At 56.9% G+C, this 17307-nt stretch overlaps 5 protein-coding genes across 5 annotated transcripts; 4 read left to right on the forward strand and 1 right to left on the reverse strand.

The window, feature by feature from the left end:
* Positions 1–545: 545 nt before the first annotated feature.
* Positions 546–2734, forward strand: J7T55_015738 (DNA-directed RNA polymerase III subunit RPC3; the record flags this gene model as incomplete). The annotated part of the gene is made up of 4 exons (XM_053134745.1): positions 546–554; positions 629–691; positions 773–1531; positions 1583–2734. 4 exons carry the CDS (start codon positions 546–548, stop codon positions 2732–2734), a joined length of 1983 nt encoding a protein of 660 aa, XP_052987436.1.
* A 738-nt stretch (positions 2735–3472) lies between these two features.
* J7T55_015739 (uncharacterized protein) lies at positions 3473–4584 on the forward strand (the record flags this gene model as incomplete). Its single annotated transcript, XM_053134746.1, has 4 exons — positions 3473–3533; positions 3590–3627; positions 3698–4420; positions 4498–4584. 4 exons carry the CDS (start codon positions 3473–3475, stop codon positions 4582–4584), a joined length of 909 nt encoding a protein of 302 aa, XP_052987437.1.
* A 1432-nt stretch (positions 4585–6016) lies between these two features.
* J7T55_015740 (uncharacterized protein) lies at positions 6017–6869 on the forward strand (the record flags this gene model as incomplete). Its single annotated transcript, XM_053134747.1, has 2 exons — positions 6017–6275; positions 6379–6869. The coding sequence occupies 2 exons, from the start codon at positions 6017–6019 to the stop codon at positions 6867–6869; spliced, it is 750 nt and encodes a 249-aa protein (XP_052987438.1).
* A 1032-nt stretch (positions 6870–7901) lies between these two features.
* J7T55_015741 (uncharacterized protein) lies at positions 7902–13889 on the forward strand (the record flags this gene model as incomplete). Its single annotated transcript, XM_053134748.1, has 1 exon — positions 7902–13889. The coding sequence occupies one exon, from the start codon at positions 7902–7904 to the stop codon at positions 13887–13889; it is 5988 nt and encodes a 1995-aa protein (XP_052987439.1).
* A 585-nt stretch (positions 13890–14474) lies between these two features.
* J7T55_015742 (uncharacterized protein) lies at positions 14475–16133 on the reverse strand (the record flags this gene model as incomplete). The annotated part of the gene is made up of 1 exon (XM_053134749.1): positions 14475–16133. The coding sequence occupies one exon, from the start codon at positions 16131–16133 to the stop codon at positions 14475–14477; it is 1659 nt and encodes a 552-aa protein (XP_052987440.1).
* Between the last annotated feature and the right edge of the window lie 1174 nt (positions 16134–17307).

The following is a 17307-nucleotide window of genomic DNA, read 5'->3' on the forward strand; positions in this document are numbered from 1 at the left end:
GTCACCAGTGGGGGCCCCAAGGCCTTTGATGAAATCTCCGGGTTGATGAGGGCAGCAATCTGGTATCGGGTTAGCAGCCTGGCTGCTCTGTAGAAGCCATCTCACAGTAAGCTGTGTCATACGGTTCAAGGTGTCTGAGCCGTTGGGTGCCCAAGGAAGCAGTCCAGGCACGAGTTGTACCCACGTACCCCAAAATCCCCCAATTCGTGGAGCTCGAGGCTCCAACGAGTCACCGGCGCCGCCCCATGGAGGGGCAAGCGGCAAGTAGGCCGCATGCGACTCACTCACAAATTTGTCGTTACCCACCCAGCCAAAATTTCCTGCAACAGCTTCACTACCTAATTCTTTTTGCATACATACCACTGTACCTGTACCGAGTTGCCCTTTTCTTCGTTCGTCAATCACGGACCCTCTTGATATCACCAAATGACTTCACGGTAGCATTGAAGGCCAACTTGGGATAGTGAGAGGATCTCAAGCGGCCGCACCTCCAGCATCCACCCATTTCCGCCTGCATATCCCCCCCCCCCCATTTGCCTGTTGCGATGCAGGTGGTAAGTAGCAATGCCCCCACCAGCCAGCTGGTTATGAGAGCTTCAGCGGCAGTCGCTGACAACCTTGCGCGCAGACGAAAAGCCTTGCTGAGCTGTGCGCTCTTCTTGTCGACGATGTCTATGGCGAACTGCCATCGGTATGTTCATTCGTCGCACATCGTGCACCTCTCCCAGTTGGGGCACACTGCGGTCGGACATCTGACTGACATTCATCCCAGCGCATTTTTGCCGCTCTCATGAGCAAGGGCCGATCATCAATCCCACAGCTCATTCAGTACACCTCGCTCACCACCCGGCAACTTCGCCATGGGCTCGTAGTGCTCGTGCAAAACAACCTCCTGTACTGGAAAGTCGAGTCCGGCCATGCCATCTACGCACCGAATGTCGACGCCGCCTATAATATTGTTCGCATCGGCAAGATCTTGGACATGATCGGTGCCGTCTACGGCGAAGAAGAGAAGGAGGTCACGCAGAACTTGTTGAGTATGGGTCATGCCAAGGTCGAGGATCTCAGGGACGCCTACCAAGCCAAGTTCAAGCAAGCTGCCCGGCTCGCCACGACCGTCAACGGAGATGCGGATCACGACGACGAAGACGAGTCCGGCGAGGCCAAGAAGGACAGCAAGACTGGGCTTTACGTCAAATCGCTGGAGCAGCTCGACGACGTTCTCTGCCGGCTGATCCAGGCCGAGCTGGTCGTCACGGTCACCGAAAGTTCTTTCCGGAGCTTGGACGACAAGTACAAAGCCCTCGAAGACGAGATTATCAAGACCTTCTTCGCCGGAGGCGTCCGTGGCACCAAGGGCAAGGAGGACTATGCTAGTAGGAGGGCCAAGAGACTGCGGGAAGTACGAGACGAGCCGCTCAGCCTCAAGGGTACACTCCAATCCAAGATCTCAGTGAGCAAGCGGAGAAAGTTGTCGGGCTGGAGCTACACAAATGGCGGCGGTGCCTCTGAAAGCGACTTGATCATCGATGTAGGTTGCTCCTGACTGGTGTTCAGTGAGCTCAGCTGACTTTTGCTTAAGGGAGATGTCGCCTTGCGTGTCAACTACGATAAATGCGCCGTAGAGCTCCGCAACCAACAGCTCACTCACGTCGTTTTAGAGGTCTACGGCGAGACTACCGCCGAGGTCTACGCAACTCTGTTGCAGCAACTCAGCAAGAAGATATCCAGGTGTCGATCGGACCCAGAGGTTGACATTGACGATGACGAGGAATATCCGCACGACCGTAGAGTCTCCACGAACGAGGTTTACGACAATCTGAGTCCATCGCTTGACGTTTCCGCTGGTATTGGTAAGGTGGGTGCCAAGGCAACCGACCGCAAGAGCGCAAACCAGATCCAGGAACACCCGCCAGACATGAAGAAGCTGCCAAACGATGAGGCCGAGGTTGAAGGCGAAGCTAGTTCCGACGAGGATGAGGAGATGGAGGTGGAGGAGCACGTTGCAGAGGATGACGATGAAGGCGTAGACCTGAAGCCGGTCATCAATGGTGCGAATGGGACGAAGGAAAGCAAGGTCAAATTCAACGACACAGGACCAGCAAAGCTATCGCGGAAGGAGCATTTCCGCCAACATCTGTTGCTGCTGTGTGAAAGCCAGCACACATTCCTCCGTCACTGCGCCATGGAGCAGTGGACTGTTGATTTCGAGCCGCTCATGCGAGGTCTGCAACAGATGGAACTAGACACCATGATTGAGCGCAGCGTCGGCCAGACGGGACTCCGACTGGTGCGCATCCTCCGACGCGTGGGCAAGATGGACGAGAAGACACTGCCGAGCCTGGCCCTCATGTCGAAAGGGGAGGTCCAGAAATTGATGCTCAAGATGCAGATGTTTGGGTATGTCGACATGCAGGAGGTACCGCGTGACAACAACCGGACTGCCAGCCGCACCCTGTTCCTATACTGGACAGACACGAGCCGTTGCCTCGATCGCCTTCTCGATAACACGTACAAGGCTATGCTTCGATGTCTGCAACGGCTCGAGGTCCAGCGAGAGATGGAGCGAGAGGTGCTGGACACAGTCAAGCGGGACGACGTCCGTGGTCGGGAGAAGGAGCTGCTCGAGGGGCGGTTCTACAATCGGTTCGTCCGGATCTCGGAGATCCAGGAGAAGCTCTTGGCTCAGGTTGCGAGACTGGACAGCCTTGTTGGCACCCTCAGGGATTTCTAGTTGGCACCTTTAGGGATTTTCAATTGGTCGCCGGACCCAGGGAGGAAAATTGCATCAACGGCGTTGGGGAAAAAAGCTTGTTCGGTTTCACAACATGGCGGCGTATTGAACGGACTCTTACGGCTGGTCAGCCGATGGCCCAGATATGGGCGGGATCAACTATACCCAGTACTGAAGACCCTGAAGCGAGATGGTAGATATATCATGGGCAGCGGTTCTTTGAGTTATTCTGAGAGCATGGATACCACGGAATGAATGTTTTTCAATGAATAGCAAAACGGCATAGTTGAATAGAGATTACCCAGCCATTGTGGCGGAGTCACTGACACAACCTGTGCACTTTCAGCACGCGTGATGAATTTAACCTGATACAGCTCCGTCTCTTAACGAACAACTCAATTAGTCCTTCAGCACACCAGCATACAGTTGCCATCTGTGGATAGTTGAGTTGTGCATTTCGAAGTCGGAGCTTGCCTGACACGATCAATACCCATGCAGTCGGTAACCTTACCGCTAGTGTGGAGAGCCAGGCGGGGATCTTGGGCCCTGCAGCTCTCCACCGCGGGCAGGGCACGTAAAAAAATCTCGAGCGAGACTCGGAGCTTAGACTTTCTCGAGACTTTCCTCTCCCGCACGCGATCAATTGTTCAACTCCCACCGCTGTGTCGTTTCTTGCAAGCCAGTCCCCGCCAGTTTTCCTTGCCGTTCTTTTTGTGTAGACCACTCGAACCTGCAAAAATGTCTCCCCCATCTCGCACGACGGAGAAGGAGTCCAACCTGGCGCGCCTGCTGGGCTCTGGTGCGTGCGCCCGCGATTGTGATAAGCTTGAAACGAACCTGTTCTGACTCTCCCAGGCTCTGCTGGTATCTCTGAGCTCGCTGTCTTCCATCCTGTAAGCTTCCTATAGCTCTGAACGAGACCAATCGTTGCAGTACCTGTACTGAATCTTCCGCTGGTGACAGGTCGACACGATCGCGAAGCGACTCATGAGCAACGAGACTAAGATCAGGAATTCGTCGCAACTATCCGCCGTCATCTTCAAGGACAAGGCCGCCGCCCCTATCGGCCGAAAGTTCGTGTCATTGTTCCCCGGTCTGGGATACGCAGCGGGATACAAGGTCCTCCAGAGGATATACAAGTATGGCGGACAGCCCGTGGCCCGTGACTACCTGACCAAGCACTACGGCTCGGACTTTGAGAACGCCTTTGGCAAGAAGACCGGCAAGGCCATCCTGCACTCTACCGCAGGATCTCTCATCGGCATCGGCGAGATCGTCCTCCTGCCCCTCGACGTGCTCAAGATCAAGCGCCAAACAAACCCCGAGGCCTTCCGTGGCCGAGGCGTGCTGAAGATTGTCGCGGACGAGGGCTTCGGCCTGTACAGAGGATGGGGTTGGACGGCGGCGCGCAACGCCCCTGGTAGCTTCGCGCTCTTCGGAGGGTCCGCCTTCGCCAAGGAGTACATGTTCAAGCTGCAGGACTACAACAAGGCGACGTGGTTCCAAAACTTTGTCGCCTCGATCGCCGGTGCGACGGCCTCGCTCGTCGTGTCCGCGCCGCTCGATGTCATCAAGACGCGCATTCAGAACAGAAACTTTGAGAACCCCGAGAGCGGGTTCCGGATCCTTACCAAGATGGCCAAGAACGAGGGCGTGGGTGCCTTCTTCAAGGGCCTTGTCCCCAAGGTACGTATAGCGCCTACATGTTCCTGGCGATGACGCAATACGTGGAATGGGCACAGGCTGACTATCTATCCGCACAGCTCCTGATGACTGGGCCCAAGCTTGTGTTCTCTTTCTGGCTTGCCCAGACACTGATCCCGGCCTTTGACAAGGCGCTTGCCAAATAGGACATTCTGGAAAAACGACGTGTCGCGTTGACGATGAAGTGGTCAAGATGTACAAGCCTATAATAGATCGGCTAGGGAAACGGCGTTCAGCAGGTGCAAAATCATTTATTTGATTCTTTGGCAGGTATATGCGAGCGATGAAGTTCTGGCTCAGCCATGTTCCTGCCTACCAACAGTAGGGATGCCCGGTTTAGAGGACTGGCCGGAAAATAAAAATACCCAACTCCTTCAAAGAAAAAGGCGGCCATCTGATGTGTAAGCCATTTTCTGCATCTGAAGCAATCCCATGATTCCTGCGCTATCAAATAAGCTTTTGAACCCTCCCTGTCTGTTATCCGCCAAGCCGAAGTATATCGACTACCTTAACTACATATTGCATAATTCTTCCAACAGCTTGCTATTCTTAAGACGGCTCTAAACTCGATCAGACTGGCCTCCAGCTTTAACTCTTGGCAATTAAGGTTATATGCAAGCTTCATACCGGCGGCAGTTCCGCGGTTGTTGAAACGATGTTGTAGGGCTGAGTTTCTCAACGAATGTCAACCAGCCGTTATGTAAGCCCGCACCCATCTGCAGAAACGCCAACGGGCTCGCAACTCGAAAGTAATCACAGGGCACTCGAAGTAAACGGCAACAGAACAGCAAATCTAGTGTTGGCAATGAGGCTATGTGCGCGCGCCCCTTCTTTTCCCTCCTTAAATATGTGTTTTCGCCGCAGCATTTCGGACCTTCTAGCGTTCGATTTTCTCAGGGTGCCAAGCTCAACATTACTCGCACGCATAGGAGATCCTTACGCAGTAGTCAACTAGGCAAGATACCACCCGTATTCATTATTTTCAAACGACCCACGGTAGCAATCGCCCCTGGGCCAATTATAGCGTAGGGATTTGCGAGCAAGCGGCACTCGTCAGCCCATCGAGGCAGAAACGGTCAGGATGAACCTGTGTAACTCGTCCTTTGCTTAATATAGCCAAGGTAAATAAAGATCGAAGTGGATTTGCCCCGCCCATGCAATTCTAGCCAACCCCTTATTCCCAAGACTCGACGTTGAAGTTTCATGCGTTGGACAGCGCGGCCGCCTCGGCGAAGCTGCCATGTGGAAGATGGGACGGTTTTGTCGGATTAGCCGGCCTCTCGGAGCGGCCGCTGGGGAATCGCGAACGGGGAACGTGGAATGGGACGATATATCCAGAACTAACAACACGGCTAATAATAAACTTTTTCCATCGTCGACCGAGGCATACAGCCAGCACTGACCGTGCGGAACCCACCCACGAAGTGGAGGTAGAAGACGTATAATAAGATGGCTTGAACGTGGACTCCAGATCATTGCCCTGACTCTGCATCACACGACTCTTCCCGCTCGCAGCCTTTCACTCTCTCTTTGGCAGCACGCACAGCCTCTCTTTTGATCCAAGACACTCATTGAACCATGCGCGCTTCATTAGTCCTCGCCGCCTCAGCCGCCATGTCAGCCCACGCCATGGCCATCCGCCGCGATGAAGACCCCAACTTCAGCTGGCAAGCCCCCGATGCCGCGGCTAAACGCTCACCCTGCCCGATGCTCAACTCCCTTGCCAACCACGGCTATCTGGCCCGAGACGGCAAGGAGATCAGCATGCAGGACCTGATCACGGGGCTGGGCCAGGCCATCAACTTCGACGAGGCGCTCGTTCGCACACTCGGGACCCGTACGTATTAACCTTCCCCTGTCACGATTGCCCATCCGTCCTTCACCACACTCTTCCAGAATGCATCGCTTCGGCTCCGTAGCAGGTGACTAACGCATAATAGCCGCCTTTGCGACGTCCACAACAGGCAACTCGAGCACGTTCAACCTCGACGACATCGCGAAGCACAACGTGATCGAGCACGACGGCAGTCTCTCCCGAGCCGACTTCGCCGTAACAGGCGACGCCAAGACGTTCAACGAGACAGTCTGGGACGAGACGAGGGGCTACCTGGAGGCGGGCGCGGTGGAGTCGACAGTCGACGTCGCGACCATGGCCTCGGCGCGGAGCAAGAGGATAGCCACCGCGCAGGCCACCAACCCGTCGTTCAACCTGACCTCGAGCCAGGTCACCGTGTCCCTGGGCGAGTCTGCCGTGATCCTGGGGACGCTCGGGGGAAGCTTCACTGAGCCTGCCGCGCCATTGGAGTGGATGAAGGTCGTGTTCGAGGAGGAGCGCCTGCCGTTCAAGGAGGGCTTCAACACCTCATCGGCGCAGATCACCACCGCGCAGGTCCTCGGCCTGTCGCAGCTGATTGCGACCAGCACTAGCTAAATTGCTGAGTGTAGGGGATTTGCTGGGTCAGAATAGGAATAGACAGCGGCGAATACAAACCTTTTACGGTTCATTTGATGAAGAACCCGTTCCCAGAGTAGTCGTTTGCCGAAAACTCACGTGCCGTGCTCAAGGGTATACACTTGGCGTGGTGACGTAGAAAGGGTGATGTCCTTGCACTATCGTACAATAAACGCGTCTTCTCAGCTTTTCACCGCCTGTGAGGCTGCTATCGCTTATCGATGGCTGTGTGCAAAGTACATGTGCAAGGTACCCCAGTCATCCCGGGATGAACCGAGAGAGACGCGACAGGGGTGACACGGTTGCGAGTGGCGCCTTCCAGGCAATCGGCCCAATTGAGTGGTTGGGTGCTGTGGAAACCAGCTTGGCAGGAATAAACAACATGGCTGGAGGTGCTCGATACAGTCGCACCTTGCAGATGCGCTTACGCAGTTGCAGCTTTTGTTGGTACGCCTCATCCACCCAATCCCCCCATGCCCCGTCCAAAATCCTCCCAGCCATCCATCACTGCCCAACATGAATGGCAATGTCAAATTGCAACTTCATGCTCTCTCATAATAACGCTGCCGGCTATAGAGCAATTCCTTGATCCTCTGCTCCCCCATCCCGTAATTTTTCTCAGTTCGTCCAGGTATTCTTCGAGCTGTTTGGCTCTATCTGCCATTTCCTAATTACACAGTGCCGCGATACCCTGCCATTGCACCCCGACCTCGATCAACAAACCCGCTCCCGCCTAGAGACACCTCCATTCCAGCCCGACAATAAGACTCCACGATAGCCCGGGACATACTCCACCATGCCTCCCAGCGAGAGGGATTCCTCAAGTAACCATGGCGATCGTCCTTGGTCAAGCCATTCTTCAAGACATTCCCATTCTCAGTCATTCTCGTTCGACCAGAGCCGCGCTCTAGTGCCCATGTAAGTGAACATTCCTCCACCAGCCTGTGGCTCCCTCTTCTACACGCCGCTTCACGCCCACTCATCAAATGATGAGTCCTTACACACCATGTCATGCCCTCACTCTGGCGCAAGCTAAGTACAGTTATCAGGTGGGACAGCTCAGACCCCGAGCGGGCTCCTCCTCCGCTGCCCTTGAACCCGCAGTCGCCTGTCACGGCTACTTCCCGCGCAGGCACCTCGTCTGCCATCCAGACTGCACATGCCGCCCTCACAGAAAAAGCCCGCGAGAACCAGCTCGTGCCACATCCTCTCACAAAACGAACCCCAGACGTCTCTCCCGAGAGGACCACCGGCAGGGGCGCTGCGCACCGGCGCATGCAGTCATTGCAGCCGTCGTCGGTTCGCGACCTGAGCCTGATGATCGAGGGGGGTGGCTCTCCCACAAGATCACCAGAAAGGAAGGAGAGACCAACAACCCCGTCCCGAACCAACACAGATACTTCCGTAGGACACAATCTGGATGAGAAGGACGAGAAACAGATCAGCCTCACCCCCCTCGGTCAGAGCCTAACGCCCGTACTAAGGCCGACTCCGAGGCGTCCTCAGAGTATTCTCGGCGAGAATACACCCCCACAGTCCGCGACTATGCTGGCACTTCAGACAATGTCAACTCCGAAAGATTCCCCCCGCGAGAGGGACGCCGACAAGCCCCTAGCCAACGTCACCAATGGCGCCACAGGGGCGGCAAGGCCTCAACCACAGCTGGACACCCTCTCGGGCCAAATTCTGAATCTGACGAGCATAGCAACAGCGCTGCAAAAGGAGATGTCGCAGCTGAGCCGACGAAGCAGGGATAATGCTACAGACTTGCTGAGCTTGAAGGAAGCTACTCACACCCGTGATGAGGACATCAGGAAGCACCTACGTGACCTGCTTCATAACATGGAGGAAGTCCACTCACGGACAACATCGCGAGACTTGCATGGGGGGCCACTCTTGCTCGACAACAAACCGTATTCGCTCTCTCCCTCCTCGAAAATCAGCTCAAACTCTCGCCCTTTCGCATTACCTCGCATTCCATCACCAAATAGTTTTTCAGCGTCGCTAGATCGGGACAGCGTTAGCACTCCGTCACTATATGGCAGTGATCCGTCCGCCTCGGTAACACTCCTCGAAAAGATCATTCGTGAGATGGGAACCAAGGATGGCCAGGAAAAACTTTTGACTCGGCTGTCCGACCTGGCCGAGAAACTCAATGGCTCGGTTGTCGAGAAGAAGGTTGAGGATCTCCAGCGTCTTATTAAGAACAACATGGATCAGTCTGTTGTCCTTGCTCAGCCTGGTGGCAGTGGAGCTGTCAGGGGCAAGCCAGGACTGCCCAGGAATATGAGTTTCGATGAAGGAGCTGAGATGTACAGTAACAGGTCCTTGGAATCCCGTGTGGACCAACTCGTCCAGGATAAGGACATGCGTCGGGCCTCAGCACCCATGGCGAGAGCAGCTGCTGATCTGATCAGTGATGATATTGTCAAAATCATCCGCACCGTCAAGGACAGCGTCGCACAAGGAGGAGGCCTGACGGCTGAGGTTAAGGCTCTTGTTCGAGAGCTTCGCGGCGAGGTTCTCGGCATGGGGCGTGAGATCGGCCGCAGGCTTGACGACGTCGGTGAGACGAGCCAGGCCAAGTCCGCTGCAGCAACAAAGGCCGAAATCAACAAGGTTGTCGGAGAGGGGCTTCTTGAGATGAAGGACCACATCAACCGCGTCACAAAAGAGCACCACCGACAATCGCAAGCCATCGTGGCTGCCAACAAGCCGCCCACAGTGGACTATCACGAGATTTACAATGCGTTGAGGACAGCGCTCAAGGACTCGAAAGCACTGCAAAAGGATGCTCCTGAACTTCAGAGGGAGGACGTCATTGAAGCTGTCAGAGACGCATGGGAAAGGTACAAACCAGAAATCACCGTGGAACAGGTCGGTCTCGAGAGGGATGAGGTCCTCGCCTGTCTCAAAGAGGGCTTCATGCAATATGCACCAAAAGATGACAAACCTCAAGCAGCGACACGGGAGGAGGTCTTCAAAGCAGTGGTAGAAGGCCTGCAACACTTCTCGCCTCCGCCGATCGACGTCCCACCTGCACTGTCCCGTGACGAGATCGTCGAAGCCGTTCGGGACTGCCTCGAGGAATTTGAATTCCCCGTGGCCGCATCTGCTTTGGGAGCAGACCTTTCCAAGCAGGACATGATCGACGCCGTTAAGCAGGGCCTCGAGACTCTGGAGCTGCCCGCAAAGGATAGAGGCCCTCTAGTCCCATTCCAAGGCAACAATGAGGAGATCATTGGACGCCTTCACGAAATTATGGAGTCCATGCATGAGGAGTTCAAGGCTGTTTCTCTGGAGGCCAAGCAAAATGTTGCTGCCAACGGCCGAGATACTGAGCAGGTCCTCGATGCTACCAAAGATGGTTTCGAAAGACTGCGAACCGATATTGAGGGCTATGTCGACAGGGCCACCGGTGTCGCGAGTCAAGAAGAGTTCATGGAGGGGCTCCTGAAGAGCCTTGACGACTTTCGTGACGAGATTGGGGACCTTGTCTCCAAGCAGGGTGACGGATCCAGGGTCCTGATCAAAGAGGAGATAGAGGCTCTGCGAGAAACGGTCAATGGCACATTGGTACCGGTGACTCCACAAGCTCAGCACGGAGGCCACGAAGAAGTCATCAATGCACTGCAGGAAGGGCTTGGTAGCCTCAGACAAGAAATCAGTCAGCGTCCGATTGCCGGAACAAATGAGGTCCTCGATGCACTACAGGAGGGTCTGAACGATCTGAAGGTCAGCATTGAGAAGATCGCCGACAAACCCGCTGATATGACCGCCAACGACGAGGTCCTTGATGCTCTCAAGTCCGGTCTCGACGGTGTCAAGTCTGACATCGAAGGCCTACGTGAGAACAGTAAGGCTTTGGCACCGATCAGCGCCGATGCCATCGTGCCAGCGGATATGCTGAAACAAGATGATATTAAGAACCTCGAAGTGCTCATCTCACAACTCCGCATCAAGGTTGAGGCTATGGAAAGCCCACCGCCTCAACCCGCGCCCGCGCCAGCTGAGTCAGGCCCGTCTTTTACGAAAGACGACCTCGAACTTATGGTGGAGATGTTGGACAGCATTAAGCTCCAAGTCGATGACTTGGCCAGCAGGGAGACGCCGGCTCCAAGAGAAGGGCCCGCCCCCACCGATGCTGCGACGAGAGAAGACATTGAAGCCATTGAGACAATTCTTCGCAACACAAAGGCACGTCTTGATGACCTCATGGATGGAGAGCAGGCAATTCGCAAGGACCACGTCGACGCACTTGAGGCCTTAATTCTCGAGACGAAAGAAGGACTTGGCAGCCTGACCACGAAGCTCGAGGACATCTCACACCGTGAGGATACCAAGGCCGTCGAGTCTCTCGTCACTCAGCTTGTTGGTGCCTTCGATGATCTGAAGGAGCGTCACGAAAAGCAGCTCGAAGATCCGGAGAAGGTGACCAAGACCGACACAGACGCCATTGAGGCGGTGTGTCTCGACGTCAAGGCTGTTGTCGAGCAGATGGTCAAGTCTGACATTGCCGCACTCCCTTCAAAGGACGACCTGAAGAGCCTCGAAACCTTAGTCACGGAGTTCAAAGAGCTTTCGGAGAAGCAGAACACGGAATTCAAGGAGGCCACGGAAAAGCAAGCCACGGAGCTGAAGGAGGCAACTGAAAAGCACGCGACCGAGCTCAAGGAGCTGGCGGACAAGCATGCCGAGACCAACGCCAAGCAGTTCGAGGAGCGTCAGGCAGAGACTGTTGGTGTCGCTGATCGGGTGACGGAAGTCAAGACGTTCCTCGAGGAGATGCAAACCATGGTAAAGGAGAAGCTCGAGGGAGGTGCCACTGGCGTTGAGGGCCTGAGCAAGTCCCTTGAGACCCTGGGCGAGACAATCGGCGCGAATGCCAGTGTCCACTCGGATCTCAAGGAGATGTTCGAGACCATGAAGACCGAATTCGAAGATTCCAAGGCCGGCGTGGTCGGCGCGAAGCTCGAGACGGACGAGAAAATTGATTCGACAACCGACACACTTCGAGCCAAGATTGATGAACGCATCGACGAAGTGATTACCAAATACGACGAATTTCAGACCGCCCTGGAGGAACGCCACAAGACTGCAGACACCCGTGACGAGCACCTCGAGGAGTCTGTCGTCGGCACGAAGGCTGTTGCTGAAGAGCTCAAGACCCTCATCGACACGCTGGGCTCTACTGTGACTGACTCACTGGAAAAGATGGAAGAGGCGTCGAAAACCGTCTTCACTCGTGTCGAGGATATGTACCTAAAGTCTGACGACAACCACACCGACAACAAGGCGGAGCACACTCAGACTCGCGATCAAGTCAAGGAAGCCATGGGTGTGTTCGAAGGGCTCAAGGGCGAGGTCAGCGAGTTCCAGCCCAAGATCCTCGAAGCAGTCCAGGATGTCCTCACCATGGTCGACCAACACTTTGAGCACTCCAAGACGTCCGTCAACGAGATGCAGGAGAAGATCAGCCAAAAGATCGAAGAGGCTAAGCCCGAACCACTCATGCTGCCGCCTCCGCCCGAGAAATATGACGACTCTGGCGTCCACGAGAAGCTCGACAAGCTCGTAGACCACACCGCAACAACCGACAAGTCCCTCGAGCAGCTGAGCACGCTCGAGAAGGTCCACAGCGAGGTCGTCAAGACGGCTGCAGAGCTCTCGGCGTTCCTGGCATCCCAGACCCAGCGGATCGAGGACGACCACGAGGACATGGAAAAGACACTCCAGGAGACGGTCAAAACTTTACATGAGACCAATGTTGCCCTGGAGCGCAGACTTGCCCAGAAAGACCAGGCCGAGGTAACCATTGTGGATCTCCAGATGGAAGAGGACCGTCTACGGGATAGCATTGTCGGGTTAAAGGTGGAGCAGGAGAGCCTTGTTAGGCAGAAGGTCAAGCTCACCGGCGATGTATCTTCCCTGGAGACGGCACTTAAGCTGCGCCGCGAGGAGCTCCATGACATGGAGTTCCGGGCAGAGGCGCTGGAACGACGCATCCTGGAGGGCGTCATGGACCAAAGCAGGATCCTTCTCATGGCCAAGTCAAGCAAGAAGGACCGTGAGACCCGTGATATCATGAGTCGCAAGCGGGTGACGTCGAAGCAGAAGCCCGCTGAGGACAGCATTCCTGAGGAGAAGCCAACGGCACCTTCCAAGTCAGGCGGCCACCACCAGACGGCCTTCAAGACTGCCGTGAACTCCAAGCGCAACGGCCTTCAGCCGCCACAGCAGACCCGCCGCATCCTGTCGCTGAGCCAGCTTAACAAGCAGTCAGGCCTCAGTGCTGCGACAGTCGCAGGTGGCGCTGGATTCAAGAGGAGTCAGAGCGTCAAGACTCTCGGTGGCGCAGGGGCCCTCCGGAAGTCGAGCTGGAACGGGCGGGCGAATGCCGGCAAGAAGGGCTACGGTGACCTCCACGCTGGTGGCGAAGGCGACAAGGAGAATGTCAACATGGACGTCGTCGCGCTTAGAGAGAGCGACGAGGAAGGGTTTGACGAGACTCCTGCCAGCGAGCACCCAGGCGGGGAGGTTGTCCTTGTTGGTGGCGGTGGCGGTGCTGTGGGAGCGTCGGAGCTCAGCGGCAGCACGTTGAGTGATAACTGGAGCGATCCAGGCACCGAGAGCCTCGTCGATGGTGGCAGTGCTGTGAGTGAGGATTTCACTGATGCCGGCACCGAGAGTCTTGTCGATGGTAGCCAGGCCGACGACCGGGAAGGCGATCATAGCGACACGGAAACGCTGCGGCGGTCAAGTGTGCGCAGTGGTTCGGTGACAGGGTCGGAGTACACGGACGCACGAACCGAGGAGCAGGACCCTTATGATACGTACTCTGACTCGGGTAGCGACTGGACAGAAAGCGCGGTGGGCAGCTCGCTTGTCACTGACAGCGTTGTAAGTGGCTCGGAGAGCGAGAACGGACTCGGCGCGACCAGCACGATAGGTGATGGAGCGTCCTCTGTGGGAGGTCAACCTGCCCTGTTGGAGGGCTAGGAAAACCTGTTGTATGAATGAATGGCATGGTGCACTTACGATTTGGGATGGCGGACGGATGGACACGGGAATGGAGGAAACGGAACTGTGAAGGGATGACCAATGGATGTTATGGCAGAATGGCCCCCCTTTGTGTTTGTACGACGTCACGAGGTCTGTTCTGGTTTCGAACATAAGCTGGGTGTTACGGGTGTTTTGGTCTTTTTTTGCCTTCGATGAGACGTCCCACAGCGACCACTACAATCAAACACGGATATGGAAGACGGAGCGAAGAAGGCATGGATGACATGGTATTTTGTCTCATTGTCACCTCCTTCTCCAACTATTAGGTAGATAGTCCAGAGGCCCACGGGTCAATATGATAGCGTTACTCATGATGCAATGCGACCGCCAGCCATGCTAATTATGCTTTGAGTGATGAATTTGATGCGTAGATAAACCAGCCTGCCGGGTATGCCATGCTATGATGTATCCTATCCTTATGCATGTGTCCTCGCTATCTAGCCCCATCGTCGAACCGTGCATATTCTACATCGCCCTTGCCACTCTTCTCACCAGCCTGGGCTCAACCAAGCGCCGGCGCAACTAACGCGTGCGGCTTTTTGGGCCGATGGTATCCTTCCCGTCCATCCACGGCCGCAAGACCTCGGGGATCGTGACCGTCATGCTGCCCTCGTCCCAGCCAGTCTCCAATATGGCAGCCAGCACTCTCGGCACGGCCAGCGCAGTGCCGTTGACAGTCCAGGGAAACACCATCTTGCCGTTGGCGCCGCCGATGCGGACCCTCGTCGCCAGCCGGCGCGTCTGGTAGTCGGTGCAGATGCTGGCGGACGTGACCTCGCCCCAGCCCTCCTCCTCGGCCGAGTCGGCCGCCCCCTCCTGGCCGTCGCGACCGACGGCGGCAGCGGTGGTGTCACGGCGGGCACGCGAGGGGAACCAGGCCTCGATGTCGTTCTTGCGGGCGGCGCTGGCGCCCAGGTCGGCCGAGGGCATCTCCAGCACGCGGCAGTGCAGGCCCAGGGAGCCGAGGATCTCGGTCTGCATGTCGAGCATCTCCTCAAAGACCTCGTCGGCGGCGTCCGCGTCGGGCGGCGTCCAGGCAAACAGCTCGACCTTTGTGAACTCGTGCACGCGGTACAGGCCCTTGGTGTCGGCGCCGCGGGCGCCGGCCTCGGCGCGGTAGCAGCGGCTGACGGCGGCGCGGCGGCTGGGCAGGTCGGCCTCGTCCATGACGGTGTCGGCGCGCATGCCGGCGAGGGGGATCTCGGCGGTGGCGGCGAGGCTGAGCTCGGGGCGGCCCTTTTCCCTGTCGCGGGGGCTCTGGCCCAGGGTGTAGACCTGGGTCTCGCCGTGCTGGTCGCGAGGCTGGAAGCCGCAGGCGGAGGCGATGTGGCTGTAGACGACGGAGGGCGGGCTGACCTGGGCCCAGCCGTAGCGGCGGGCGGTGTCGAGGGCGTAGGCGACCAGGGCCTGCTCGAGCTGGGCGCCGTCGCCCAGCAGGTAGTACCAGCCCCAGCCGGAGCTGGTGGCGGCGCCGGCGAAGTCGAGGATGCCCAGCTCGGAGCCGATGTGGACGTGGGAGCGCCAGACGCGGTCCGAGGACTGCGGGTGCGGCTCCGGGTGGTCGTTGATGTAGCTCAGCACGGCCGGGAGGTCGCCGCGCGGGGTGTCGTCGCTGGTGAGGTTGGGCAGCGACAGGGCGAGGGCCTGGATCTCGGCCTGCAGGCGGTCCTCGTCCTGCTCGATGGTGCCGAGCTGCTGCTTGAGCTGGCGCGCCTCGTCGAGCAGCTCGTCGCGCGTGCGCGGCTTGGCAGCGGCCGGGTCCTCGTCGGCGCTCACGGACGAGGGGTTGGCGATCTGGCGGCGCAGCAGATTGGAGCGCTCGCGCAGGGCGCGGCCGTCGCGCTGGCGGGCCTGCCACTCCTCATGCAGGGCGAGTATGCGGGCCGGGTACGCGGCCTGGGCCTTGTAGTTGCGCTCGAGGCAGGTCTGCTCGTAGAGGGCGGGATTCTGGCGGATGTGCTTGATGTCGATGGTCGGCTTGGGGGCGATGGTGGGCCTGCCCGCGGCGAGGGACTGTTCTGAGCGCAGTCGCGACGAGATGTGGAATTGCCTGCGGATTTGTGGTGTGCTATGTAATTGTGTCGGCGCCTGTAGCCGCACCTGTGTTCGTGATTGCGACTGCGACTGCGACTGCGAGATGCGACATCGCAGGCATGTGAAGGCCCCTCGGGCGGTCTTCATTGTGTCATGGGCTGGGTGCAACAAGGGCAGGGTGTGTGATACTGCATGTAGCCGTAAGCATTGGACGTTGTGCTATTTGGCAAAGCACAGCTCAGCACAGCGCAGCCCAATTTATGTGAAGCTGGCCTGTTCGCAAGGGGGAGGGCAAGATCTGGTGATGGTTGGCGGCGAGCTGGAGGGGTTCACGTGCAGCGGCAATGGGCGTGCGACAAGAAAATCAGGTCAGAGCTCCTCAGTTTGCGAATCCCTCGACAGGGGTAAAGGTCCCACTGCCAGTCCGGGGCCCCAGGGTCGAGATTAGCGGGTACCTGGAGTACTTGCTCAGATACATGCATTTACATGACCTGTGATGTACCTTTCTTTGTTGACCACTTCTTCCACGGGCCCGACTCTCTCTGTGAACAGCCCACTCACTCCCTTTCTCTCGTCAAGTGACCGTTTGGACTCCATCTCTCATGGGCCTGGCCTTATAACCAACACTCGAATAGGCCCACTTTGCTCACATTCAACGCACGAGGTTCCTAAAGACGCTGCATTGAGACGGCAGCGCTCAGGTGACCATGATGGGTGCCAAGTTTCTAACCGGACCGACGACCTCTTCACACAGGCCGCCATTGCCGGTGCTATCTTCTCTCGTCTACTCACGATGCTCAAGCTGACTAGTCAAGCTGACTAGTTGACGGGCTGCCCATGGCTATACACGTATATACTGGCCATATGGCCTACATTGGCCCCAGGAGTATATGCCAACCGGATGAGTCGCTCAATACGGTCTCCCGCAGTCCGAGTGCGCCAACTTGGGCGACATCTCACCATCCGCCAAATACTACCTTCCCTTCTCAACCTCTTCGCCCGTTGTTGATGTGCCCGGCAATACAACCGGTCGTTGCGCCACTAACCTCAAATTGATGCTGTCACGGCACGGAGAATCCCCTATCTCGACCCTGAGATGGGCAATTCTCAATTCCACCGTCCAGGAACCGCCGGGGCCCGTCAACGTCCGGCCTTAACTTGCTCAAATGCTCTCAGTCCTCTCGTATCGCCCCGCACCAGAACTGTCTTATCCGTCCGCACCTTGTTCTCGGGTGCATCTGGTGGGGGAAAATGCTCCCTTCACGGCTTCCTGATGGTTTTTGATGCAACGTAGATAGTCATGTCCCCTGGGAATGTTCCC

The sequence above is a fragment of the Diaporthe amygdali genome (genome assembly GCF_026229845.1).
Source record: "Diaporthe amygdali strain CAA958 chromosome Unknown NODE_48_length_299215_cov_64_995801, whole genome shotgun sequence".
In the NCBI taxonomy this organism is placed as follows: domain Eukaryota; kingdom Fungi; phylum Ascomycota; class Sordariomycetes; order Diaporthales; family Diaporthaceae; genus Diaporthe; species Diaporthe amygdali.